The sequence below is a fragment of the Spinacia oleracea genome, chromosome 5, assembly GCF_020520425.1.
Source record: "Spinacia oleracea cultivar Varoflay chromosome 5, BTI_SOV_V1, whole genome shotgun sequence".
NCBI classification, from domain to species: domain Eukaryota; kingdom Viridiplantae; phylum Streptophyta; class Magnoliopsida; order Caryophyllales; family Amaranthaceae; genus Spinacia; species Spinacia oleracea.
Genome location: NC_079491.1, coordinates 94,084,832 through 94,112,561, shown reverse-complemented (window position 1 = coordinate 94,112,561; position 27,730 = coordinate 94,084,832). Strand labels below are relative to the sequence as shown.

Here is a 27,730-nt window from a genome sequence, read left to right as displayed (position 1 = left end):
TCGGAAATATTGCCGGAAACGGAAATATGGTCAGAATCGGAAATATTATCGGAATCGGAAAATAATTCCGGAAACGGAAATATTAAATATTTGTTCGAAACGGAAATTCATTCCGGAATCGGAAATGTTAAATATTGTTCGTATCGGAAATGAATTCCGGAATCGGAAATTTAATCGGAAGCGTATCGTACGAATAAGCATCGGACGAGGCCTGCCGGACGAGGGCCCAGCACGAAGCCAGGCCATCGCCCAGCAAGCCAAGCGCGCCACACGAACAGCCAAGGCCACGCCAGGCCCAGCGCAAGGCCAGGCCCAGCAGGCCGTGGCAGCGCGCACAGCGCGCGCAGCGCGCGCAGGAGCTACGTGGGCTTGTAGCTCGCGTAGGCCTCGCTGCGTGGGCTGCTCGCACGCACGCGCATGGGCGGCCCATCGTGGCTGCCGTGTGTGTGTGCGTAAGTGTTTGTGTTCATGCACGATTCCTAAAACGTGCAGAGTTCGGTTAATGATTAAATTTCTAATTCTATTTGATAAATTAATTAATTAGAGTTCTTGTAGGATTCTAGGTTTAATTAATTTGTATCTGAATAGGATTCCAATTCCCTTTCCATACCCCTATAAATATGTGGCTTGGGCTCACAATTTATAATGAGTTTTCAAAGTATTCAAAGTGAGTTTTTGAGAGAATAATTCAGTCCCACATCTTGCTCAAAAGTGCCGAAAATTCTAGTACCTTAAGGGCGATTCTAGTTGGTCAATCTTAAGGCGGATCCGGACGTGCTGTGGACTATCTACGGAGGGACGACACTTGGAGTCCTTAAGACTTGTTCTTGTTCGGTTCGGGCGCAGCTAGGGAGGGCACGCAACAAAGAGTTTGCATCTAAATTATGCTATATGATTATGTGTAAATAATATGTAATCCTGGGTTAATGGTTGTTTCCGCATGATTTATGTAATATCATATGTATCATAACCTAACAGATTCTTGTTCCATATTTTTGAGGGTTTTCTTTTGGATTCTTGATCGATTTGTAGAATTTTATTGAAGAAATTGGTGAGCTCTTTAATGGCGACTTCGTCTTCTGAAGAACAAAGTGTTCCGCAACATCATGTGCAGATTACGGGTAGTGGTGGAGTTCATGTTGCTGCATTTGTTAATAGTGCAGGTATCAATTCTAATTGTCCTACTTCTTGCAATTTGGCTTATGGTGATAGTTAGATTGTTGAATAAGAATTGTTGATCTTCTTCACAAGTTATTGCTGTAAACTTGGAATTGTTGTGAAATTGAAATTAGTATATGAATATGATGATCAGTAGCTCATGTTAGAGTCATGATTGTAAAAACCTATTGGTATTTTCAAGGAGAAGCCATTAAAGTAGCAGACATGAGAAAACTGGTATGTCATATATTGAATTTCGTTTGAGTATAATTCCCATAATTCTGTTTATAAATTCAAACAATGTTGTTCCTTAAAACATGTTTATTTGAATTTTCCAATGTAGAAATTTATTATTTAATTCTGCTAATTGTTAAGAAAGTCTGGCAAAGTGTTCATTACATATCCAATTCGGGCGAATTCCACCAATATTCCCCCCAAATTAATGTGTCGTATATTCAAAAAAATAATACTTAGTACACAATTGATAATAAAGTTTGAATGACATTTAAAGTTCTATATATCTAATTAATCCTTATCAAGAATTTTTAATTTTGTTAGATTCTAATACACTCCGTAGAAATCGAGTTTACCAAAACCTATAACTTAACTCAGGAAATAAATAATTTTGATATCATTATTTTCATGTTCTAGTCATAACTAAATATGCTGCTATTTATGTTCTGTCCCATAAGTTAAAATATTTTTATTATTCGATAATCAGAATGGTGGTGAATAAGTTTTATGATTCTAGATATAATAACCATTATGATTCTAGGGAGGTTCTTTTGTAATCAATAGGGAGGTAAGTAACTTGCTTTGTTGCAGGTTGGAGATGTCAATGTGAAGTCCGGATTTCTAGAATGACAATGACAATAATTCTATTGGGCTACTGATAATCTGCTCAAGTATTTCTCCTCAGGTCTAATGCTCACCATTCAGAACCTTTTCTTCCATTTTTTAACTTCCAAGTGTGGAAAAATTGTAGACTTTTGGGCATCATTGGTTAATTTTGAAGTCTAAAACAGAGGAATACATGATGTATTACTTATGCTATGGTTTATATACAGAGTATATGATCTTATATTTTATTTCTATTAACATTACTACTTACAATTTCCGATTTCTTTTACATTTGTAGGTATTTTACATTTTAACAAGGGAGCTGACATCAAGCCGTCAACAACTCGCTTTTTTACCACCAAATCATTTGATGTACTTATTATGTATTTTCGGGCTAATGTAGGAGAAAGAAGTCTATGTCAAAAGTGTCTTGTGTGCAAAATAGAAGCAAGTGCCAATACTAGTCATTTGTGGTATTAGTATTGACATACTCTATATAGGTACTAAAAATAATTGTATTGGGTGATTTGTCCAATTTGATCACAAGACGGTGGAGCTAACAGTAGAACTAAGACTGGGTGTTAGATCTTTTTTTTTCTTTCTTCGATTAGTGAAATGGAGCGAGATCTTTAATTTTTATTTCCATATTTTGGCTATTAATAAAAATATTATTTTTTCTATTGGTTTTATACGAATCGTTTAAATTTGTTACTTTTGATTTGAATGAGTAATGAAATATTTTATGCGGTCTTATTGTTTTTAGATGCTAATTAAATTTCGCTTACTATTTGAACTTCTTTTTACGTCAACTTAGTTGGTCATTATTTTCTATTTGTTCGACGTTATTTCATGATTAATAACGGCAAGAAATTGAGTCGTCGTAATAAGTTAGCGACGGACGAAGTATATTGTCGTTAATAAGTAACGACGAACACATGATTTCGTCGTTTAAAATTCGCGACGAACATCGTCGTTATAACTAATAACGTCGGAAGCTGTTACGACAAAACCAACGACGAACTTGGTTCGTCGTTAAAGGTTTTAACGACGACTTTTTGGCCTTATAACGACGAAAAAGTTCGTCGTTATAAACCCTTTTTCTAGTAGTGTAGTAAAGAGGATGACTTATGGGAGAAATTTTGGGCTGAAGAAGAGGAAGTGGAAAGCAAGTTATCACCAATCACCATCAACATCATGAAACCTGGTGGCGCGGCTGGCCCAGGACAGCCTCCAGTTGTCAAATGAGTATAATCAGTTGGAACTGCAGGGGAGCTCTCAAAGCAGAAACCCCAATCTTCCCTTTCTTGGGTAACTTAGCGGCTAAGTGTAATGTAGATTTCATATTCCTCTCGGAAACTAAAACTGTAGTAAGTAGTATAGAGCCCTATTTTCAAAAGATGGGCTTTCCTAATTGTACGGGTAGGGATGCAGTAGGTAGCAGCGGGGGTTTATTTCTAGGTTGGTCTAGCAGGGTTAAAATCAGTATTATTAATGTATCCTCGAATGTAATAGTTTGTAATGTTTTATCGGAACAAAGTTTAGCCTACTATATTGTGTTTGTTTATGGTTGCCCTTATCAACAAGGTCGATCGCAAGTATGGGACGAAATAAGCCTAATTACTTCAGCAAGCTGTGATAAAGTGGTAATTATAGGGGACTTTAACCAACTAGAATATGCTCACCAAAAACTCGGGGGAAGGAGGTACATCCAAGGTGCAAAGGACTTCTCAGAATGGAGAATTGAGAATGACTTTTCGGAATTGCCCTTCCATGGGGTGACTTATACTTGGACCAACAATCGGGAAGGCAAAAAAGCTGTTTATGAGCATCTGGACAGGTCTTATGCCAACTCAAGCTGGAGGGATACTTTCCCAAATGCCTTTGCCTGGAATTTACCGATTATGCTGTCAGACCATATTCCTGTTATTCTTGATATATCTCCTAATAACAGCAAAAGGAGGACTCCATACAAGATGGAAGCATGGTGCTTACACAAACCAGAAATTGAAAAAATGATCACTGAAACCTGGAAGGAGTCATCACAAGGCTCAAGGCTCTTCAAAATTCAAAGAAAGCTCCAGAAAATTGTAAATCAAACTCGAATTTGGTGCCTTGATCACAAGAAGAGGACGGGCATTATGTGGGACAAGTTTGAGGAAGAACTCACTGCCTTGCAGTCCAACATCCAGGACGAGAACACAGCATCAGAAGAGTTGGAATCTCGCAAGTTGATTAAAGAAAAGGCAGAACACCAATGGCACTACTGGAAACAAAGGTCAAAATCAAAGTGGGATGCATTTGGAGACCAATCTACTTCTTTCTTCTACAAGAGTGTGAAATCCAGGAGTTGTAGAAACGACATTCGAGCAATCAAGAAGGAAAATGGGACATGGATTACCCAAGGTGATGAGATAAAAACAGAATTTTATAATTTTTATAACCAACTTTTTGCAGGTACACCAAGCTCGTGTGAGCAAGAGGATCTGACCTCTTATCTGGAGGGCATGCCCACCCTTTCGCCAGACCACATTGCACTCCTATCACGCCCATTCACAGATGAAGACATCAAAACAGCAGCGTTTGGGTCTAAGCCACTTAAGTCTCCCGGGCCGGACGGAGTACCTCCTGCTTTCTTTCAAAAGTACTGGTCTAAGGTGGGCAAGGAAACTTGTGAGGCGGTGCACTCTTTCTTCAACAATGGTAGAATGCTCCGGGAGACAAACAAGACTTTCATCACCCTCATACCCAAAGAACCGAGACCATCATCAGTAGGGGGGTACAGACCAATTAGCCTATGCAACTCAACCTATAAGATTATCTCGAAATGTATGGTAAACCGCATCAAACTCATCCTCCCGGATATGGTAGGAGAGACGCAAAATGCATTTGTACCTGGTCGAATGATGATAGACAACTGTTATATAGCTCATGAAACTATCAACAGTGTGAAAAAACGAAAGAAAGGGGGCAGATTTGAGGCGGTGTTAAAGGTGGATCTTAGCAAAGCGTATGATCGAGTAAGATGGGATTTTATTATTGGTATTCTGACCAAACTGGAGTTCCCGCAACTATGGATACAATGGATTACAGAGTGTATTTCTACGGTTTCGTATGCAATCCTCGTAAATGGTGAACCAACAGCTCAAATCAAGCCGGGAACAGGCCTTCGACAGGGCGACCCCCTCTCCCCTTATCTTTTCATTCTCTTAATGGAGGTTCTCTCGAAGAAAATTATGAAACTGGAAAGTCAGGGTATTTTACAGGGAATTAAGGTTTCAAGGAATGCTCCCACGATAAGCCACCTCTTTTTTGCGGACGACGCAATTTTTTGCTTCAAAGCCACACCTCCTTCGTGCCACGCAATAAGAGGTTGTATTGAGGATTTTTGCTCTATTTCGGGGGAGATGATAAATTTTGACAAGTCCACAGTACTTTTTAGTCCTAACACCCCAAGGAGATTTATCCGTATTCTTCGCAGCCCCCTTGGAGTAAGAGTGAAAGATGAGGTTGGAAACTACCTTGGTTGCCCAATGGACGTCGACGGCCGATCCTCTGCTAAATTCCAGAGTATTGTGGACAGGATAAATGAGAAAATTGGATCCTGGAAATTTGCAAGAACCAGCCAACCAGGAAAACTACTTCTCATTAATAGTATACTGGTGGCAATGGCCTCCCACATATTATCCATCTACTCTTGTCCGAGTCTAATAGCGAAGAAGATCAACTCTAACCTTCTTAAATTTTGGTGGGCTACTTCCAGTTCAAGGAAACCGATTTACTGGAGAAAGAAGGAGCTTCTGTACCACCACAAAGGGGAAGGAGGAGTGGGAATAAAGGAAATTGGCACCCTCAACTTGGCCCTCCTAGCCCGTCAAAGCTGGCGAATGTATTCCAACCCACGACTGCTAGCAAGCAAGCTCTTCAAAGGCAAATATGGAGGGGACCCAATCTCTCTGGGATACAAAGACACTACTCCAAGATCATGTTCGTGGGCTGCAAGAAGCTTAATCAAGGCATCCAACTCGCTGAAGGACGGTGTTCGAACTCGATTGGAAACGGGGAGACAACCAGAATCACTCAAGATACATGGATTGGCAACTCTAAGTTGAAAATGAAGAATACAAGTTCAAATGATGTCAGACAATTAACCACAGTTGCACACTTGATGACAACAGAGAGAAGGTGGAATGCACCGCTTATATGGAGATGCTTCCAGGAGCAAGAAGCAAAGTTAATCATGGCTACGCATATACCAAGTGACTGTGTCCAGGATACCTATCAGTGGGAGTACACAAAGAATGGTAAATATACTTTTAAATCAGGTTACTGGCACATCCAGAGCAAGACCAACGCCCCCCCTTTAGGCACTGATAAATTCTGGGCGAACATGTGGCGTTCGAGCCTTCTCCCTAGATGGAAGCACTTTGTTTGGAAGCTCATCCACAGAGCCCTCCCTACAAAAACAAACTTATGCAAAAGGGGGATCGATATCGAAGTGACATGCCCCTTCTGTAAGGGTCAAACGGAAACGGACTTACATATTTTTCGACTTTGCCCAACTGCGCAAATGGTTTGGCGAGCAAGCCCATTGGGCATTGTTTCCGAGTCTCAGGCTATGGTCCCTATGCAAACTTGGTTGAGAAACTTCCTCAATCTTTTCTTCAACCAAGACGGGAAAGACGATTCAAGAGCAGTTCAGTTAACAGCCACCCTTTGGGCCATCTGGCTACACCGAAACGACATCATTTTTCGTGGCGTGAGTGTAAACCCAAACAGAATTTTGGAGGTAGCACAGTCACACGTCCATTCTTGGAAGGAAGCACAGGAAGCAAAACTGATGCAGCAACAACATTTAAATTGGAAACAACCTGGAGAAATCAACTTGACTAAGATTTCAATGTGGAAAGTAGGGAAGTGCAGCAACCTGGGTTTCTTCTCTATTTTAGTGGATGCAGCGTGGTACAGAAAGAAGAACTCAAAACAGAAACAATGGGAAGCAGCTGTAGCATGGGCAGAAGATGACAACCAGACCATTAGCTGTTCAGGCGCCAAGAGGATCTTTCCACAAGATGCCTTACAAGCGGAATGCTACGCAATCTTGGAGGGAATCAGAGTTGCTAGTGGGCTTGCGCGCAACGTAATTCTCAAAACAGACTGCAAGGTAGCTGTGGAGGCAATACGAAATGAAAATCAAGCCCACTCACACATAGCAACTATCATCAGTGACATTCGCAAGGAAGCAACCATGCTAGACTTCTTTGTATGTTTAAAAGTTAGTAGGAATGCTGTAGTTAAGGCCCATAATCGTGCCCAGCAAGAGAGAAAAGGTCTTGGGTTATAGTTTGTGATTGTTTAGCTGTCAAAAAAAAAAAAAAGGGTAAACTGTGGAGAAGTATGAAGGTAAATGAAGATGTGGGCCCTATGAAATCAGTTAAGTGGTTTTAAAATAAAATATTCAATTTTTCAAAATCTTTTGTCTAAGAACGTCTGAAGTGAGTTAAGGAAACGATCGGGGTCCAAGTTTTTAGTTTTTTAATCTTTTGGGGTCTAAGTTTTTTTCTTTTACCTTTTGGGATATAACTAGTGTGTAGCTCGGGCGATGCCCCGGTTGCTACTTTGAATAATTAAAATTTGATTTTTTTTTTCAACTCAATATTTGACTAAGATACATGTAGACCATAAAAGTGAAAAGATTCATTAAGTTCATCAATTACACATGTACATTACCTTCATCATGCAAAGTAATTTTTCTAATATTTTAATTGTTTAATTAACGGCTTTCCTAATATTGTAACTGTTCTTTTTATTCTAATATAGTCCATACGAAATAAGAAGTAACATAAAAATTTAGTTATTTTAGACTTCATGTTAACATGTATTATAAATTAACGTGCATGGATAAATAAAAAATAATTAGTGGTTGGTTAAGATGGTAATGAAACTTAACTTCTACACATGAGGTCTTGTGTTCGAATCTCATTGCTTAGTTTTGGTTGTCTATGACATGGCATAACACTTGGTGAGTGGATGATGTGGCGTAAAGGGGAGAGTACTATGTGGCACATATACATTTTTCACAACGCCTTTTAATATATTATATAGATATAGATTTCAGTTTTCAAGTAATTTAACTCACCCTTAATTCATCATTAAACATAATTCAAATAAAATTATTTAAATTTTGTTTTAATTGCCAAAAAAATTTCAAATACTAAGAAGTATAATATTTAGGACACCATTTAACACTCAAGTCCTTTTAAAAGGAAATAAAAATATAAAGAAAATTATCTCTATAAAATAATTGCTCTTCTCTCACTCCATTGCCTACCTCTTCCTTTGTCGACATTTAGGAGCTCACCTCATCAAAGTTTTCGCGTCACGGATTTTTTTCCCGGTGAATACTTTTTTTTTCATGATTTTCCTTGATCGAATTAGCTTATTTTTTTCATATTTTCTATCATATGATGTGCATTAACTCTAACGTTGTTATTGCTAATAACAAAAGATTTTCCACATAATGCATTAACATTATTCATACAAATTTAGTGAAGAATGTATTTAGTTTGGAGGTATAACTCATATATCAATAAAAAAATTGGAAAAAAGTGAAATAGTTTTTAATCAAAATTTTAGAAGTATATTTTTAACTTTTTACATATTTTAGTCAAACATATAAATGAACAATCCACAAAAATAAAGGGATTATAAATAACGGATCTGTTTTTCTTAACTAATGGGTCTAAATGTTTAGCCAATGATGTATATTTTTAATTGTCAATTAGCTAAATTTGGCTTTGGTTGGAAAATACATAATATACGTACCTCAGACGGTGGAAAAAAATTAAGCTGGACCCCAAACGATGAAAACCTTAATAGCTTAGATTTCACGTGTTTCCTTAAATCCGATAACAGAGAGTACCCGACGGAAAAAATAAAAAATAAAAAAAGTTTCACGACGCGTAAACTTTGATGAAGTGAGTTACGTTCCTAAATTTTCGACAAGGGAAACAATGGAGTGAGAGAAGATAATTTTTTTGAGAGAATTTTTCTTTATATTTTTCTTTATTTTTTTTAAGGGAAATCGACTGTTAAATAGTGTTTTAAATATTATATTTAGTATTTTTTCACATATTTTCACAGTTTTAATTATTTATACATTTGCTCTCTAATCGAATTCCTAAACAAATTTTGAGAATTTACTCTAAAGTGATCATTATTTTGAAACAAATTGATTATAAGGACTAGAAGTCTGGAAATGACAAAGGTTAATGGAAACATGCAACTCGTACAGTTGTATACATGTCTATATGAATTATGACTAGTGTTCAAGGGGTTAGGATTTTGAATTTTTTTTGGCAATTAAAATAAGTTTTTATAATTTTATAGTGTGGTTAAGGATGAGTTAAGGGTGTGTTAAATAACTTGAAAATTAAACCTAGACCCCAAAAGGTGAAAGAAAAAAACATAGATCCCCTAAAGGTGAAAAAACTAAAAACTTAGACCCCAAAGGTTTACTTAACTCCGGCTAAGGTTAGACCACCTTTTTTTGGTACTAACTAAACTAGTGTAAAACATAACTAAAAGTAATAAAATCATAACTAATTGATTAACAAAATAGTTAAGGTATAAAGACAAATAGTTAAATTTTTGAGTCGAATAGTTATTATTTTTTAACAAACTTATTATTAACTAAAACTCATAAAATCTTAACTAATTGTTTACATTGCTTAACTAATCAGCTTCTTTGTTTAACTAATTGGTTCAGTGCTTAACTAATTGGTTCGGTTGCATAACTAATTGGTTTCGTTGCATCTATTATCTATTACTATATACTAAAAGAGACACCACGAATGACACGTGTCATTTCCTGGTGCGATTTTTTCCCGCCAAAATGTTTATTTTTATTTTTTTACTTTAAAATAAATAACTTAAATTACGTTTTTTTAAGAAACTAAGATAAAAATATATTTTAATTATCATAGATATGTACTGCATAATATATTATTGGAGGAAAGCTAAATCAATATTATTTTTTCTTTTATGATATAATTTTATTTATGTATTATTATAACTTTTTAATCTGATAAGAAATATAAAAAATATTGATAAATGAACTTCTAATGTTAGTCTACTATTAATAATATATACATGGTAACTGGTAAGTAAGAATGTTAATTAAAATAATAATACATGGTAAGTATACTAACATATAAGTTTATTTATCAAGATTTTACTCAATTCAAAATATGTTGTATTTGACTAACTCGGTTATGCTCGGGTCTTTTCGAAAATTAGTCTTGAGTCATTCAGGTTTAGTTAACGTTAGTAAATCGTTCTACATACAAGTAAACGCCTATAATTTTTAACTTTGTATAGTAATATGCAAATTTAGTTCATTTGAATATTTTTTTTACACAATTTTGAATTTATACTTTTTCATATATCCTTTTTACTTTCATGTTTTTCTAATATCACAAGTCTATTAGTTACTATTAAAATAATAATTTTTTTTAGTAGTAGTCGTGCGTTGCACGGGCCCTAAACTAGATATATACTAAAAGACACACAAGGAATGACACGTGTCACGTCCTAGTGAGTCTTTAGTATTTTTTTTTTAATTTTTTTTAATTTAAGAATCTTTTAAAAATATCAGATTTTTGAATATTTTTTTTCCTTATTTTTTCCTTCTATTTAATATAATAGAAGTATATATGAAAAAATAAATTATTATTTCATGTATTACGACAAGGATTAAAAAAATATATATTATAACTCATTTGAAGAACACTAATCTATTACTATATACTAAAATACACCATGAATGACACGTATCACGTCCTGATGAGTCTTTAGTATTTTTTTAATTTTTTTTTAATTTTTTTTAATTTAAGAATCTTTTAAAATATCATATTTTTGATTTTTTTTCTTATTTTTTCCTTTTATTTAATATAATAGAATTATTTATGAAAAAATAAATTATAATTTCATGTATTACGACAAGGATTAAAAAAATATATATTATTACTCATTTGAAGAACATTAATGTTAGTTAATAAATAATACATTGGAATGTGTTATTATACGACCATACTCAAGCAAAAAATAATTTTTTATTTTTTATTTTATGTAAAACAAGTGTTAAAAAGTGGGGCCAATAAAATTACTTATAAACCTGAAAGCCTGTTATATACAAAATCTAGAAAATAGGGTATTATAACTGATATGGTTGTCAAATCAATACCATATGCAAAAATTTGGATAGTTCGAGGCTACGGGTATGGTTATGATTACGGATATTATTCAATTCCAAAAGAAAATAATATCTAATAATTGTCTGATAAGTTTTTTTCTTATATTTTCCCAACTTAAGTATTTTTGTCGAAACGCTAAATTAATAAGATCACACTAATAACTTTACACTCCAAATAAATAATAATTTTCTCTGATTTTCCCAACCGTTGATAAAAATTGATTTTAGTTTATTTAAATCTTCGTTTAGATAAATTATTCAGAACATAAAAAAAAATTAGTCTTATCTGTGCGTTGCACGGGACCTAACTTAGTAACTAATTGAATTTTAGACTTAATTAATTGGTTTTAGTGGTTAACTAATTAGTTAAAGTGCACAAAAATGCAAAAGGAAAACGCCGCTCCTCTCTCTCCGTCTTGTTTTTCTCTCTTCTCTCTCATCTTTTAGGGTTTTAATTTTCTTGGCCGTTTAGGCCGGAAGTAGTCTAATTTCTTCGCAAATTAGACTATTTCCGACCCTTCTTCTAGTTTTCTTTGTTTTCTTTTCATGTTTTGTCTTGTTTTGGTTTCTTTTTCGTTGATTTGTACCCAATTTATTCTTGGGTTGTTCCCAATTTATTTGGGTTTTTCCTTGTGTTTTCTAGGTTCTTGATTGTCATTCATTGATGAGAATTTTTTTAGGGTTTCAATAATTGGGAAGAAGATTTGGATTCATACAGGTTTACGGTTTATCATCAACTCGTCGATCAGAATAATTCGTGCGCAGATTGCGAATGGCTCTACTTGGAAAGATGTGAAATCATCAAAAATCACTGCTCGCTTCAAGCTAGAAGCGGTGGAGTACGAGATGTGCTTTAGGATGCAGAATAGTAATTGTTTTGATTGTAACACTTACGTATTTTCTTTGAATCTGTGGTATGCAGATCTATTTTTATCAATGTAGATGTCGTATAGGTTATTTTAATGATATTGTTCTTTCCCGTCAAAAAAAAAAACCCATAACTAATTGGTTTCAGTGAATAAAAGTGGTCTAACTGTTAAACCATCTTTCCTAAAAATTTATAAAAGTCAAAAAATCTTAAAATAAAAAAGTAGCAAAAAAAATTGTGACGTTTGTAACACATATCTTGATTTCGTCGATTGGAGATAATCTCTTTATTACCATAGAGATAAGGTCGTGTAGATCCAACATCATATTCATATTGTAGAATTCTTTGTCGTGACACTCGGTGAGGGTGATCTAAACTAGTTGATAAACTGGTTAAAACCCCACTAATAATAAATCAACTTTGTCAAATTGCAAAAGCTTATTTGAAATTTGCCAAGATTGTTGATTACTTGAAGGATTATTAACTACGTCAAAATCACAATTAGAATAATGCACAAAATAATTAGACTAATGAGGAAGGCTGCTTAATTACTTAGAACATAGATTAGAAAAATAATGAGATGATAAGAAATACAATGCCACCTGGATGATGCATATTGAGTAGTGAGGAAGGTTGCACAAAATTAAAGGAAAAGAAAAGGAACTTTCTTGAGTAATGCTTGTACGCATCACGTACTCAATTCAATTTCATACTACATACGAGTATTGCCCTAATGGAAGTCGCATTCACGCACCCGACCAAAAGTTTTCATTTTATGGTCGGGTCATTAACTAGGTTAAGTTTTAACTTTTAACTTTTAACTTTTAACTTTTAACTTTTAACCGATATATTACCAATTTTCACGTTTTACAGATTTACAGTGAGTCTGGAAGTACATTCGTATGACTTCAGTTAAGATCGAGATCTTATCCTTCAATGTGTGATGAATCAAATTATCGCTTTCAATCACTCAATTTCATTTCCTACTACAACTAGGAGTACTATGTATTAATGTATATCCCTAATGTGAGTCGAATTCATGCAACCTGACCAAAAATTCTTTAGCTTTCCGGCCCTTAAATCTCTTTTTTTTTTTTTGGAATGTTGCTAAAATTTTACGTTTATTAGCCGTTTATCAAATAATACTTGAGGTCTTGTAGAGTACTATATCAAGAATGTGTCACAATGGTCATCTGCAACAAAAAATAAAATAAAATAAAATAGGTGTATTCGTATGGTACGGGCTTGTTGGAATTATTCATCCATAAGTTAGTTTTGCTTCAAAAGAATAAAATTGTACTTGTCCCACATTGACAAAAAAAACAAGAGTATTACCCACTTTATATATCCACACTCCACTACTATGTTTGTTAGAAGACTAGGGAGGACGCTCTAGCCCACCGCACACGCGCAGGCCGGCCTCGGGTGAGTGTCGCGGCGCTTTCGCGTGTGGGGCCCTTTTTGCTGCTGATTAGTCTCGCGTAACGGCTAGTTTTTGTCATATTTTGGTAACTGAATATTTTCTATAACGGTTACAGATTTCATTCCATATGTTGAGTCATTGATTGATTCTAATTGATTACCGAATTTATTTTCTTCCGAAATAATTCCTTCAGCCTTTCCATTATTTATTTTGGCTTTCTTCTTCACAAAAATACAAAAAAAAATAATTGCTCTCGGAATTTTCCTCTCTAACAACTCTGGTTCGTTTTTGGGCAACGTCCAATCTCATTTTCAATCTATGTTTTTGTACTACACCAAAGAGATAGATGTCGTGTAACCCTGGAGGTTGATTGTCAAGAGGCCGTGTGTACGTAACGGGGCAAATTTAACTTTAGGGCAGTGTTCATATACCCCACGACTTGGTTGAGATAAGTTTATTCGTTAATTACTAGTCATTGTTCCTACAATCTAAAGTTGAATTTTTTCTTCCGTTTTGTATTTATACAATGGTTGCTGATATCCCTACTGCTATCCCTTTTACGTCTTCCATGCTTCCCAACCCTTTTATCCATGATATGTCTAAGTTAGATCATTTTGATGGGAAGAATTATAAGACGTGGTCTGATAAGATGGAGTTTTTCTTGGGTCAAGTTGGGGTAGATTATTACCTAAATGTTCTTGCTGCCCCTGCTAATTCCACTAGGGATTTTGAGAAAGATAACAAAACTTGTCGTGGGATGTTGTTGCATTACATGACTGCTTCTCTTTATATGATTTATAGTAAGTCTAAGAATGCTATGGAAATTTGGGATTCTTTAAAATCTAAGTACAAGACTGATGATTTTGGGACTAAGAAATATGCTTGTAGTCATTGGTTAAATTTTCGAATGACTGATGATAAGCCTGTCCTTGATCAAGTTCATGAGTATGAACATTTATGTGCTGATATTGTTGCTGAGGGTATGATAATATGTGAGATTTTCCAAACCAACTGTCTCATTGAGAAATTACCCCTTCTTGGCAAACCTATGTCCATTCCATGAAACACAAACAAAAAGACTTTACCCTTCAAGAACTCGTTTCCCACATTAAGATTGAAGAGTAGAACCGTATCCAAACCAAGGGGCCGAAAAATCTAGTGACCATTCTTCCTCTACTGCTAATCTTGTTGAAACTAAAAGGAATGCAGGTTGTAATAAGGGTTCGAAAGGAAAGGGTCCAATCAGTTCCATGGCACAAGGCAGGACATCAACAACAAAGAGAAAAGGCAGTTTAAAGGAAATTGTTATACTTGCAGTAAGTATGGTCATTCAGCTAGGGAATGCAGGCAAGGACATGGATCTGGGAACAATCCAAAGGAGAACAAGCCTCAAGCTAATCTCACTGAAGACATCATTGATGTTGTTGTGTTTGAGGTGAATCTGGTGAGCAACGTGACTGAATGGGTTGTTGATTCTGGAGCAACTCGCCACATTTGTTCGAGCAAGGAAATGTTTCAAGACTATGAGAAAGTTTCTGAAGGAGAATGTGTCTTCATGGGCAACTCAAGCTCTGTGAGTGTACTTGGCAAAGGAAAAGTTTTTCTACAGCTTACTTCTAGAAAAAATATTTCTTTGCAAAATATTTTGCATGTATCCGATATCCGAAGGAACCTCATTTCTGGTGCTTTACTTAACAAAGCAAGCATCAAGTTAACTTTTGAATCTGATAAACTTGTACTTACCAGAAATGGTGAATTTATGGGTAAGGGATTTTGCAATGGGGGTTCATTTGTGCTTGATGTTGTGACTGATAATAATAATTCTTCTGCTTCTGTTTATATTGCTGAGTCAATTTCTTTATGGCATTCTAGACTAGGTCATGTGAATGGTGCATCTGTCAAGAGACTCAAACAACCTAGTCTTATTCCAGACTTTAGTAGTATCTCTTTTGATAAATCTGAAGTTTGTGGAGAAGCTAAGCACCCAAAAAAAGATTTTAATAAGAATGTATGTCGGCCTTCTACCTTACTTGAATTAATTCATAGTGACTTAGGCGACTTTAAGAATTCCATGAGTAGAGGAGGAAAACGTTATTGTATTACCTTTGTGGATGATTTTTCTCGTTATTGTAAGGTCTATTTATTGATGAGGTTATAACTTTTTATACCCCAGAAAAATATGGAATAACTGAACGCAAAAATAGAACACTTAAGGATATGATGAATGCTATGCTGATAAGTTCTGGTATGCCTACTAAGATGTGGGGTGAGGTAATTCTTTCTGCTTGCTATGTCCTTAACCGTGTTCCCCATAAGAAATTAGATAAAACCCCATATGAATTGTGGAAAGGCTTCAAGCCTAATTTTTCTTACCTTAAAGTATGGGGGTGTTTGGGAAAAATATGACTTCCTGATTTTCAAATGAGTAAGATTGGAACTAAAACCGTGGATGGTATTTTTACAGGTTATGCGTCCTACCGTGCTGCATACAGATTCATGCTTAAGGATGCATCTGGTTTTGGACCAATTAGTGAGTCAAGGGATGTAGAGTTTTTGAGCATATTTTTCTTTTGAAAGTTAGTGTTCAAGAATGCTTACCTGTTGCATCTCCATCTTCTATTGTGCTTCATGATATTGCATCATCTAGTGAGACTCTAGAACCTAGAAGAAGTAAAAGAACTAGAACTGAGTTTAGCTTTGGACCCAATTTTATTACTGCTTTCCTAATTGAGAAAGAGTTATTAGATGAGCAAGAAGTTGATGCATTTCTCTTAGAAGAAAACCCCATATCTTATGGAGAAGCTATGAGGTCAATTGACTCAAGTTTTTGGTTAGAGGCCATAAATAGTGAAATAGAGTCTATCATGAGTAATAACACTTGAATTTTGTCTGATCTTCCTAGAGGTTGCAAGCCCTTATGCATTAAGTGGATTTTGACTAAGAAACATACTTCAAAAGAATATTTTTTTTTTGCTAAGTAAGAAAGGATAATATTAATCACCAAAACAGATTACAAGCTAGGCTAACTCCAAAGGAAACGAACCAACTAGGTTGGACCCTTTCACAAAGGAGAAAGCAAAACAACTAAACAACTCTTAAAGAGTTAAAAACCATAAGCTATCCTTTCGACTTACTTTTCTAGGCATTACACTCCTAATTCGATCTCTCACAATCTGCTTGATTCTAGTAACAGTGCTATGCACAGTTGGGATACACTTATCCCATAAACTGCCATTCCTACTCCTCCATACAGAATACACAGTTGCTGCTAAAGCAGCATACCAGACTTGCCTTCGAAATTTGGTTTGATGACTATTACCAATTCTGCTAATGAGAATCTGAAGCCCACTGTGAGTAGTGTGAAAGCCAACCCAACTCTTGGTCTCCTCAATACACCTCTTGCTATAGGGGCAAGCAAAAAACAGATGGTCATGGACCTCTTCTTGCTGATCACACAACAGACAGTTTGGGGAGGAGCAAACACCAATTCTGGCTAATCCTGCAGCTGTCTGTAACCTATCCTGAACAGCCATCCAACAAATGAACTTATGCTTGGGTGTATTCAATCTATTCCAAACCATATGATCCCAGTGCACCAAGGGTTTTGGACCTGTAAGTTTTTGATACACATCTTTCACAGAATAACAGGACATACTACTAAATTCAGCAACAGTGTAGTATTGCTTCAGAACTTCTTTTGTTTCACAAATCTTTCTCCAGTACCAGCTTGCAGAATTGTTAGGCTGGTACTCCCACCATTCCCCATCCTTGACATATACAGAGCTTACCCATTTGATCCATATACTGTCTTGCTTTGTGGCCACAGCCCACACATACTTACCAATAGCTGCAGTATTCCATGTTAGAATATCTCTGAAGCCAAGACCACCCTCTTTCTTCTCACAACAAGAACTTTTCCAGGAAATGTTACTTGGCTTGCTACTATAAGCTTGCCCACTCCACAGAAATGACCTACACACCATGGTGATCTCTTTCAGAACCTTCTTAGGCAAGACATAAATCTGAGCCCAATAACTATGCAAACTCAGCAAAACAGAATTAATCAGAAGAACTCTTGCTGTGTAGGAAAGGTTTCTAGAACTCCACACTTTGATTCTGAGAATCATCTTATCCACTAACATTTCACATTGTGCAGCAGTAATCTTTTTAGCACAGATAGGTACACCCAGATACTTGAAAGGTAAGGTACTCCTAGTAAAACCAGAAGCTGACACTACTCTCTTCACATCATCTTCAGCCATGCCATAACAATAAATAGATGATTTTTGCTTATTTGCCATTAAACCAGATGAATCAGAGAACAACTTGAAAGCTTGAAGTAGGAAATATATTGAAGAAAATTCACCTTTGTAGCACAGAATAAGATCATCAGCAAAACACAAGTGTGTCAGCTTTAACTCTCTGCATCTTGGATGAAACTGGAACATAGGAAGCTCACTCATTTGATGAAATATTCTGGAAAGATACTCCATACAGATTACAAACAGCAGAGGGGACATGGGATCCCCTTGTCTCAGCCACGTTTAGATTTGAAAAAACCATGAAGAGAGCCATTGATAACCAGAGAAAACATGGGGGTAGTCACACATTCCATAATTAGATCAACAAACTTCTTAGGAAAACCTAACTGCTCCAACATTTGAAGCAGAAAGTTCCAATCCACTGTATCATATGCCTTCTGCAGATCAATCTTCATTAAGCAGCTAGGCTTCACATCTTTCCTACCATAATGTTTCACCAAATCTTGAACCACCATAATATTGTGTACAATATACCTCCCATGTACAAATCCCCCTTGATTCTCAAGAATTAAATCAGGAAGGATTTGTCTGAGTCTCCCACACAAGACTTTAGTTACACACTTGTAAAGTGTATTACAGCAAGAAATTGGCCTGAATTCACTCACATTCCTAGGGCACTTGGTCTTTGGAATAAGAGTAATGGCAGTATGATTGATTTCTTTTAACAGTTTCCCATGCTGCAACACATCTAGCACAGCAGCAATTACATCCTCTCCCACAATGTTCCATGTGTCTCTATAGAAGAAGGTCCCAAAGCCATCAGGTCCTGGAGCCTTAATACCAGGAATTGAAAACAAAGCTTTCTTAACTTCATCATAAGTGTAAGGAGCATTCAAAATCTGCTTGTGTTGATCTGTAACCATTGGACCTGCTTGAACAATCTGACTTAGAACATCAGTTCTATTAGAATGAGTGCTACCCAACAAAGTGGAATAAAAATCCAAGAAGGCTTTAGAAACACCATCTGCAGTGTCAGTCCGAACCCCATTCATGTCATGTATGTTGTAAATCTGGTTATGAGTGTTTCTACTTCTGATACTCTGATGAAACAATGCTGTGTTTTCATCACCTGCTTTGATCCATTCTAATTTTGCTTTCTGCCTCAGAAATTCCAAATAAGCTTTGTGTTTTGTTCTGTACTCCTGCACAGCTTGTAATTCTGCATCAGCTAAAGCTTGATCAGTTGGATTTAAATGCATTGCATTTTGAGCTGCAATCATTTCATGGTGAGCTTTAAGATTAGCAGCATGAACATCATTAAATCCAGCTCTATTCAGCTCCTTCAAAGCTGCTTTTACTTTTTTCAGTTTTGTTACAACAGTGAACATCTTACTTCCTTGAATCTGAGTGTTCCATTGTTCTTGGACAATTGTATTAAAATCCAGAGCATTTCTCCACATTGTAAAATATTTGAAGGGTTTCTTCCCTCCTGAATTCCTAGGATACACTGTAAGGAGACCTGGAGACTGATCAAAAGAACCTTCATTCATGAAACAAGCTTCTGCAGACCCATACTCATTCTGCCAACCAGTATTAGCCATGATTCTGTCAATTTTTGAAAATACTCTAGCCATTCCTTGTTGCTTGTTGTTCCAAGTGTACAAATTGCCTACACTCTTAACATCTTCCATGCCACAATACTGCATACAATCACACATAGAAGTGATCTCACTAGTCCTCACTGGAGCACCAATTCTTTCATCCAAAGCCATGACACAGTTGAAATCCCCACATATCACCCATGGATCATGAGTATTCAGGTGCCTTAAATCTCTCCACAACTCCTCTCTAGCATTCTTTTCATTGAATGCATATATGAAAGTACATAAAAATTTAGTTGTACTTCCCACTGGAGTAACAGAACAGTGAACAAATTGACTAGTTACAGCAATAATGTTCACTATGAAACTATTAGGATTCCATGCCACAATGATCCTCCCTCCATCATGGTAGCTAGCATTGCTTGTAAAACACCAAGTACTAAACATTCTCTGGTAAAGCTTACCTAGATTGGCAGTCTTTACCTTGTGCTCCAGAAGCCCAACCAATCCAACATGATACTTGTGAATGAGTTGCCTCACAATATCTTGTTTCTGGATTAGATTGAGACCTCTGACATTCCAAGAGAGGACTCTATCCATAAGAGGATGGAGGGTTCCCCCTCCCTACACTCCCCCCTATCTTTTCTCCAGAACCACCCACAACTACTACATTTTGCTCATTAGCATCATCTCCCCCTTGCTCAGTGTTCAAGAGTTGAAAAGTATTATTAAGCTGAGTAGGTTTAGGGTCATTAGACCTCACTCTAATTGGCCTAAGTGCTCTTTGAAAGCCTTCCTGATCCACCTCAATTGGGGCTTCCACAGATGGCACCACCACCTGTTTCTGTACCCAAACTCTCTTGGAACCTGACCTACATTCATCAGTTCGATGTCCCATCTTCTTACATTTGCCACAAGTGGTAGGGTTCCACTCAAAAGTGAGTGCCACTTTGGTCAAAACTCCATGTTCATCCATGAAGTCAGTATGAGAAGGCAAGTCCTGTGTAAGAGGCATATCCACCAATACTCTAGCAAATTGCAATTTATCCCTATTTACTGTTGCAGTATCCCTCTTAATAGGCTTCCCAAACTGATGCACAATCTTGAACAAAGATTTCTCACCCCAATATTTAAAGTTCAACTGCATTTGAACCCATATTGGAACAGATTTGACTTCCTCTTTCTCAATATCCATCTCTACACTCCAAGGTTTAACAATAACTGGTTTGCTATCAAAAAAATGATGGCCAAGCAGAACCTTATCCCTCATGTCCATGGTGAGAAAACGAACTAGATAAATCCCTTTTTTCACCATAATCACCTTGTCCACATTAAATTTTCTCCAAATACGCCTAACAAAACCATCCATGACATGAGTAGGTGGATTTGCCCCTATAATATAGCAAATCACAGATGAATTCCAGAATTCCACCTCCTCCTGAATATCATCCAATTCAATCTGAACAGGACTATCAGTTTGAACATTCAAATCCTTCGATTCATTATCAGAACTATCATGATCACTAGATTCATCATTATCCAAACTATCATGAACACTAGATTCATTGAATTGCTGTAAAATGGAAAAAGAGACCATACCAATGTCTACATTTGCTCTGGTTTGAGGATTACGAACAACTGAGGCCGATTTGTGAATTTCCTGCATCCATTCATTGAATGAGTGCCTTACTTCCGATCGTAACTGCAGGTGTTTTAATCCAGATTTCGGCGTCAAAATTTCATTCTCCAATCCAAAATCCAATGCCTCCACTCCCAAAACTTCATCAATGGGACGAGTTCTGAGTGCTTGAGAATCGGACGAAGGGCCACGAGGTTTCTTCTTCAAATTTTCATGATTATTGCTTCGCGATTTACCTCCAGTTTTCTTCGCCATGGCTTCGGTGCACGATAGACCTCATGCGCCGAGAGAAAACTTGAGGAAAAAGAAAGCTCTCTCCAAAAGAATATTTGATCAAGTATAAAGCTAGGCTTGTGGTAGGAGGTCATCATCAAAAGCATGGTGTAAACTATTTTGATACATATTCTCCTGTCCCTAAAGTTGCCACCATTAGAGTCTTAATTGCACTTGAATCCATTCATGATCTTTTTGTGCATCAAATGGATGTAAAAACTGCATTTTTGAATGGTGATTTGAATGAAGAAATTTATATGAAGCAACTAGAGGGATGTGTTGTTCCTGGACAGGAAGACAAGGTGTGCAAGCTGATTAGATCATTGTATGGTCTAAAACAAGCACCTAACAATGGTATGACAAGTTCCATCAAACCATTATTAATCTAATGGCTTTCAGAATTGGCAGGACAGGAAGCTGAATGGATAAGGAGTTTGCTTGCTGATATTCCATTGTGGGGGAAACCAACTCCATCAGTTTCAATGCATTGTGACTCACAAGCTGCAATTGGGTAGCAAAAAATCAAGCCTATAATGGAAAGAGAAGGCATATTCCCTTAAGGCATGCTATAATAAGAGATTTGATCAGAAAAAATGTAATATCACTCGAGTATGTAAAGTCCGAGAGGAATATTGCAGATCCTCTCACCAAAGGCCTTTGTAGAAAAATGGTGCTTGAGTCAGCACAAAGAATGGGATTAAAGCCTGTTGTGGAGTAAATTGTGGTGGACACTCATCTTAGGAATACCTAAGTTCAATGGGTCAAACGAAATCACAAAAGAATTCATATTTGTTACTACTACCATTCCTAATAATAAAAGTGATGTAGTATTTTTCTAACTGTCATATGCGTAAGGTTGAGCTAAGGCTCTTAATAAGTTCATAGCCTTGTGAAGGTGGTTTGTGACAGTACAAACTTGATGAACTTACCTATGTGAATGTGGGGTTTACGCCCAATCCCCTATGAGAGCCCCTAAGGTTTAGGATCACTAGAGCATTCATGAAAATCTGGATAAATTGTGGGGCACTAAAAATTACATATTGCTAAAACGAGTCTTGATTTGAGAAAAGTTGAAATGCGCAAAAGTAGTTTACTAATTTCGTGATAGGTTCAAAGAGAAATATACCTAAAAAGACTGTAAGATATTCTAACAAATAAATTAAAACTAGTTAGTGACTCGATCGAGCGATGCCCCGAATAGTAGAAAAATAGATCAATTAGATTATACAAACTTTTATATAAGGCGGTCTTACACAAAAGACCACCTTGGTGTCATATAAGATAAGCAATGGAACCAATTATAGTTAATCACTGGAACCAATTAGTTAGGCAATGAAATGAATTAGTTAAGCACTAAAACTAATTAGTTAAACAATGAAACCAATTAGTTAAGCAATCAAAGTGGTCTTTTCGGTAAGACGGTCTTACACAAAAGTTGTCGGATTAGATTATCATATAACTCGTTTCGAGTCTAATTTAATTTGTTTCATTACAATATATATTGCTTTGATTATTCTTTAATAAATTTTATCATGTAATGATTACTAACTCATAAAAGTAATACTAATTAGTGATGTGAGACTATTAAAAAATTATTCAGATTATTTTTCTAATTATATTAACTTAATACAATTTTGAACGTATAAGAAATAACAAAATCAGTTGTGCCATATTGGTTAAAATATGTGACTAACAAATGAGAGGTCACAAGGTTTGAAACCTATGACTAACATTTTTTAATAAAATATTTGACTGAAATATTTCTCCAACAAAGTTATTCCATACAGAGTATATAATTAATTTTGAACATACTTATTTAATCATCTAATATTCAATTTTCGTCATGCGATGTATATTACATACGGAGTATTTCATATTTTTAATTAATATGTTGGTTTGACCTAAATATTGAATATGCAATATGTTAATTTGACCAAAATATTGAGTAAATTATTATAAAATATTACTCTTATCTATTTCCAGCTTTAGCATATTAGTGTCTTTAATCTAATTGATCAATTTTAATGAAAGGTAAACATGACTCTTTGAGCTTCCTTCATCCACCAGAGATCATGCAGTTTATCCACCAGGTTTCTATAGAGCCATTATTGCTGATACGAGTATAGAAGGTGCAATGGATATGATTGTAGTTGATGGTTCTTTGCATTCTCTTACCCGCAATGCAAGAATGAGATGCTATTGGGAAGGAAAACAACATAACTATCTCGGGATCATGGGTGGAGCTTGCTTAGGAACGACATTTTCTGTTTTGCATTTGGAAGCGTTAGCTTGTTTATACGGGTTACGTTGGGCTGTACATACAAGTTTTGAAAGGGTCACAATACTTACTGATTCCCATTCGCTAGTGGAGATAGTGATGAACCAAGAGTTAGTTAACGTCCACTTGATTTGGACTATTGCAGAGATTAAACTTCTTGGTAAAAGGTTTCAGTGATGCAGTATACACAAGGTGGATCGCTTAAGAGTGTAGAGAGCGCACGACCTCGCCAGGGAAGCCACTTCATCTTTAATGTCTTTTAATAATTTCGCTTAGTGTTTCTTTTTGTTTTTCTTTAAGTTCATGTAAAAAAAAAAAAAAAAAATTATTCCATGTTTTTTTGTAAACATACTTGAGTTGTTAGTTTGAGAGTATATATTTTTTTATTTAGTTATTCCTCTTCTATTCCCACTAATTTTTCAAACATATAACTTGAAGACTTGGTTGAAAACCTTTTTCTCTCCTCTTTTCTTCTCAACAAAGAAACCTCCGCCCCCTAACCCTAACCACCGCTGCAGGCTCGCTGACGGCCTCTTACCTAAGGTCGCCGGCGAGCCTACCTCCTCCGTCGTTATCCTTTCTGCAGTAGTTTGGTGGTTTTTTAGTTGTCTTCCGGTTAGAGATTAAGGAAGGTACCAAGCTTCCTCTTAAGGGAAACTTCAATCACCTCTTTGTAGCCATCTCTCTTCACCGGAGTTGTCATAGTCTAAGCAAAGATCATCATTTTGTGCCGGGAGATTAATTGATCCAGGTTCACAATTTAGAGCTTCTTTTCTAAATCTTCCCCAAACGCCGCCATCTTTAATAGCCCGTAAACGTAAAGTTTAGGGTTAGGGTTTTATATTTGAGATTGAAATCGCTAGTTTTTGGGTTGTTATCTGTTTATTGGGGGTTTTTTGCTTTTAATTTTGAAGCTTTACTAATCGCCACCATCTTTTAGTGTCGAGCCATCCCGATCTTGACGGTAAAGGAAAATATTAGTGGAGGGTTTCTGTTTTGGAATTATTTGTCCAATTTTGTTTCCCTTTTTTGATCTTGTAATCAGTTCATTGGGGTTTTTAGCTTTTAATCCTGAAGCTTTGCTAATCGTCGCCGTCTTGTAGTGTCAAACCATCCCAATCTTGAGAGTAAAGGTAAAGATGTAGATGGTTTATGTTTTTTGATTATTGAGCCAATTTCGTTTCCCTTTGATTTGATCCGCACCTCCCTGTTTTGGCTTAGTTTTTGGTGTTTGCTTGGTTTGTTCGATATGTTTAGTTTTCACATGGTGTTTTGGGTAGTAGTGTTTTGGTTTCTTCTTGACTTTGTACGTAGTTGTCCGTATGAGATTGTGGGTTATGGGTTTACAATTATGGTTTATGGTTGTATGTGTTTTGATTGGATGTATCTTGTGGGTATGTCTCGTTTGGAGGTGGTTTGAGGTAGTAAAATTGTTGGGTTTCATTGATAGGTTTGGAGACGTAATGGTTGTTGAAGTTCTCAGTTCTCTCCTTCACTAAAGTAGGTAGTGGAGGCAGTATAGTTGCGTGGGTAACAGAGGATTTCATCTCCTTTGGATGTGTGCTTGGGGTTTGTTGTTTCAGTTGTTCGATGAGGAAAGAAGTAGGTATTAGGAAGAATCGGTGTCCTCGATTTAGGTTGTTCGTTGGTCTTGGAGGTTAACTTTTGTTAATTCTCAAATTAGGTTAGCGTTAATAGTTGTTCTTGACGCTTTCAAAACTCAATATTTGAATGCAGCTCCCCATTGTTTGGGGGTTTTTAGCATGCTAATCGAGTCATGTTTAGTGACTCAAGACTCTTGTGTGAAATTCACAAGGTCTATTAACCTATCCCATGTCATCGTTGTTCTTTTGTTCCTTTCCTTGTCTTCCAAGTACTACAAGTTTTGTAAGGAGACTTCTACCGGTAATCAGCCCAACTTCTACCCCATCTTTTATAAAGAACACAGGGCTACAAATAGCCTTGGCACGATAACACCTCGTTGGTGGTGCAAACGAGACAATGTCGACAATCACGGATTGCCACAAGAGGAACCAACTATCCTCTCATCTATGTATTTTGTTAGCTTTGTAATATGTGTAGTGGTCTTTAAAGACCTTAGTGGTTTATTAGTTTGTAGTATGTACTTTGTAAGACTTTATTATTATGCAAATTTAAGCCTATTTCAAAACAAAAGTAATTCCTATTCCCCGCATAACTAGTACTTTTACTTGAATTTATTTATTCCATGATCGACCTTCATGATTACTTATTGTTACTAGAATGTTAATGGAGTTTGGGGTTTTTTTTTTTGTATAGCAATTATTATTCGATTAAGACGAGCGATCCAGTTTTTTATGCCTAAAATTTTGATTGCATATCATGTGTTGATATATATATATATATATATATATATATATATATATATATATATATATATATATATATATATATATATATATATATATATATATATATATATATATATATATATATATATATATGTTAATGGAGTTGCCTAAGTTTATATGTTTTGATTTATGCATGTCTATGATACATAAGTTTTGTGTGATAGTTATAATCACTAGTGGAAAAAGGCTTATTTGCATCCCCGCATTTGCCACGCCATTTTGAACATGTGACGCAAATGACAAATTTTAGCATAAAATTTAGTCATTTGCGTCGCAGCTTTGTTAAACTGCGACGCAAATGACTCTAGGATGCCCCCCAGAGTCATTTGCGTCGCAGATTAGTAAAACTGCGACGCAATTAACTCAATCAAGTGCGTCGCAGATTTACTAATCTGCGACGCAAATGACTCAAGGATGCCCCCCAGAGTCATTTGCGTCGCAGATTAGTAATTCTGCGACGCAAATGATGTTTTGAATTTTTCTAAAATTTAATTTTGTTGGCGCTAGCTCTCCAATGCGATATTCCACAGCGACCTAAATTGAAACCCAATTGCAAAAGCTTCACCCCTTCACTGCTTCAATTCCTTCCTCCAACTTCCTCGGCCTTCCTCGTCCTCCGCCGTCAACCTCGTCCTCCGCCGTCAACCTCCGTCTTCCTCGACCTGTTGTTCGTCCTCCTGCCGCGTCAACCTCCTCTTCGCACAGCTCATTGTCCTCCAACTTCCTGCTCGTCGCCGCCCCCTGATCGTCGTTCAACCCCCGGCCTCTTCACAGGTCACCGTCGCCGCTTCCTCCTATACTGTCGCCGCTGCTTGCTAACGCCGTCGGCTGCCACGCCGCTGGCCCTCCTCTCTTCAATTGCTCCATCGATTAATTCGGTACATTTAAATTTTATTTTGTGGATATTATTTAATTGAATTTTAATTGTGCATTTTAATTATAATTGTGGATATTATGTTTGAATTTTAATGGTACATTTTAGTTGAATTTTAAGATTGAATTTTAATTGTGGATATTATTTAATTGAATTTTAATTGTGCACATTTAAGATTTAGGTTTTGTTGAATTTTAATTGTAGTTTTTGATGAATTGTAATAGTTGGTTTTGTTGAAATTATTTGTTTATTACAATTAGGTTTTGTTGAATTAAGGTTATGAAATGAATTTTTGGGTTTGTGTAGGTTTATGAGATGGTTTGTGTAGGTTATGAAATGATGTTTTGGGTTTGCTACAAAATTCGGGTTTGTGAATTTGTGATGTGAAATGAATTGTACTATGGGAACTTGTTATTAGTTATGGTAGGTTTTGTTGGAAGCCATGGATTTATAATGATATGAATAGCCTAGTTTATATTCTAACCTTTGACAAAATTTGGTCATATTGTTTTATCTTTAGTGGTTGAAAATGGATCGGAGTTGGATGTATGGTAGTAAACGATTTTCTACAAGGTTCTTACAAGGGATTCAAGAGTTCATTAAGGTTGCCTTGAAACATCAATCAGAACATGAATCAAGTTTAATTCTGTGTCCTTGTTGTGATTGCAATAATTCAAGGGGGTATCGGGATATTGATGATATTGTTGATCACATAGTTCGTCGCGGTTTTAAGGGTAACTACACGACGTGGACATGGCATGGTGAGAGCATAGATCCTGGGGCAAGTTCTAGTATGCCGAGCTCGAGTCAGCATAATCATTGTGATAATGGTGATGATAATGAAATTGAGGATGATATTGGTGTTGAAAGTGAG

The 27,730-nt window shown here is 36.2% G+C and overlaps 1 protein-coding gene and 1 long non-coding RNA gene across 2 annotated transcripts; both read left to right on the top strand.

Annotated features, from left to right (window-relative positions):
- Positions 1-554: 554 nt before the first annotated feature.
- On the top strand, positions 555-2,613 carry LOC130462102 (uncharacterized). The gene is made up of 3 exons (XR_008922239.1): positions 555-1,163; positions 1,984-2,077; positions 2,297-2,613. It is a non-coding gene; the product is annotated as an uncharacterized lncRNA (long non-coding RNA).
- A 3,496-nt stretch (positions 2,614-6,109) lies between these two features.
- Positions 6,110-7,339, top strand: LOC130461708 (uncharacterized). The gene has a single exon (XM_056829885.1). The coding sequence runs from the start codon at positions 6,110-6,112 to the stop codon at positions 7,337-7,339; it is 1,230 nt and encodes a 409-aa protein (XP_056685863.1).
- The last annotated feature ends 20,391 nt before the right edge of the window (positions 7,340-27,730 follow it).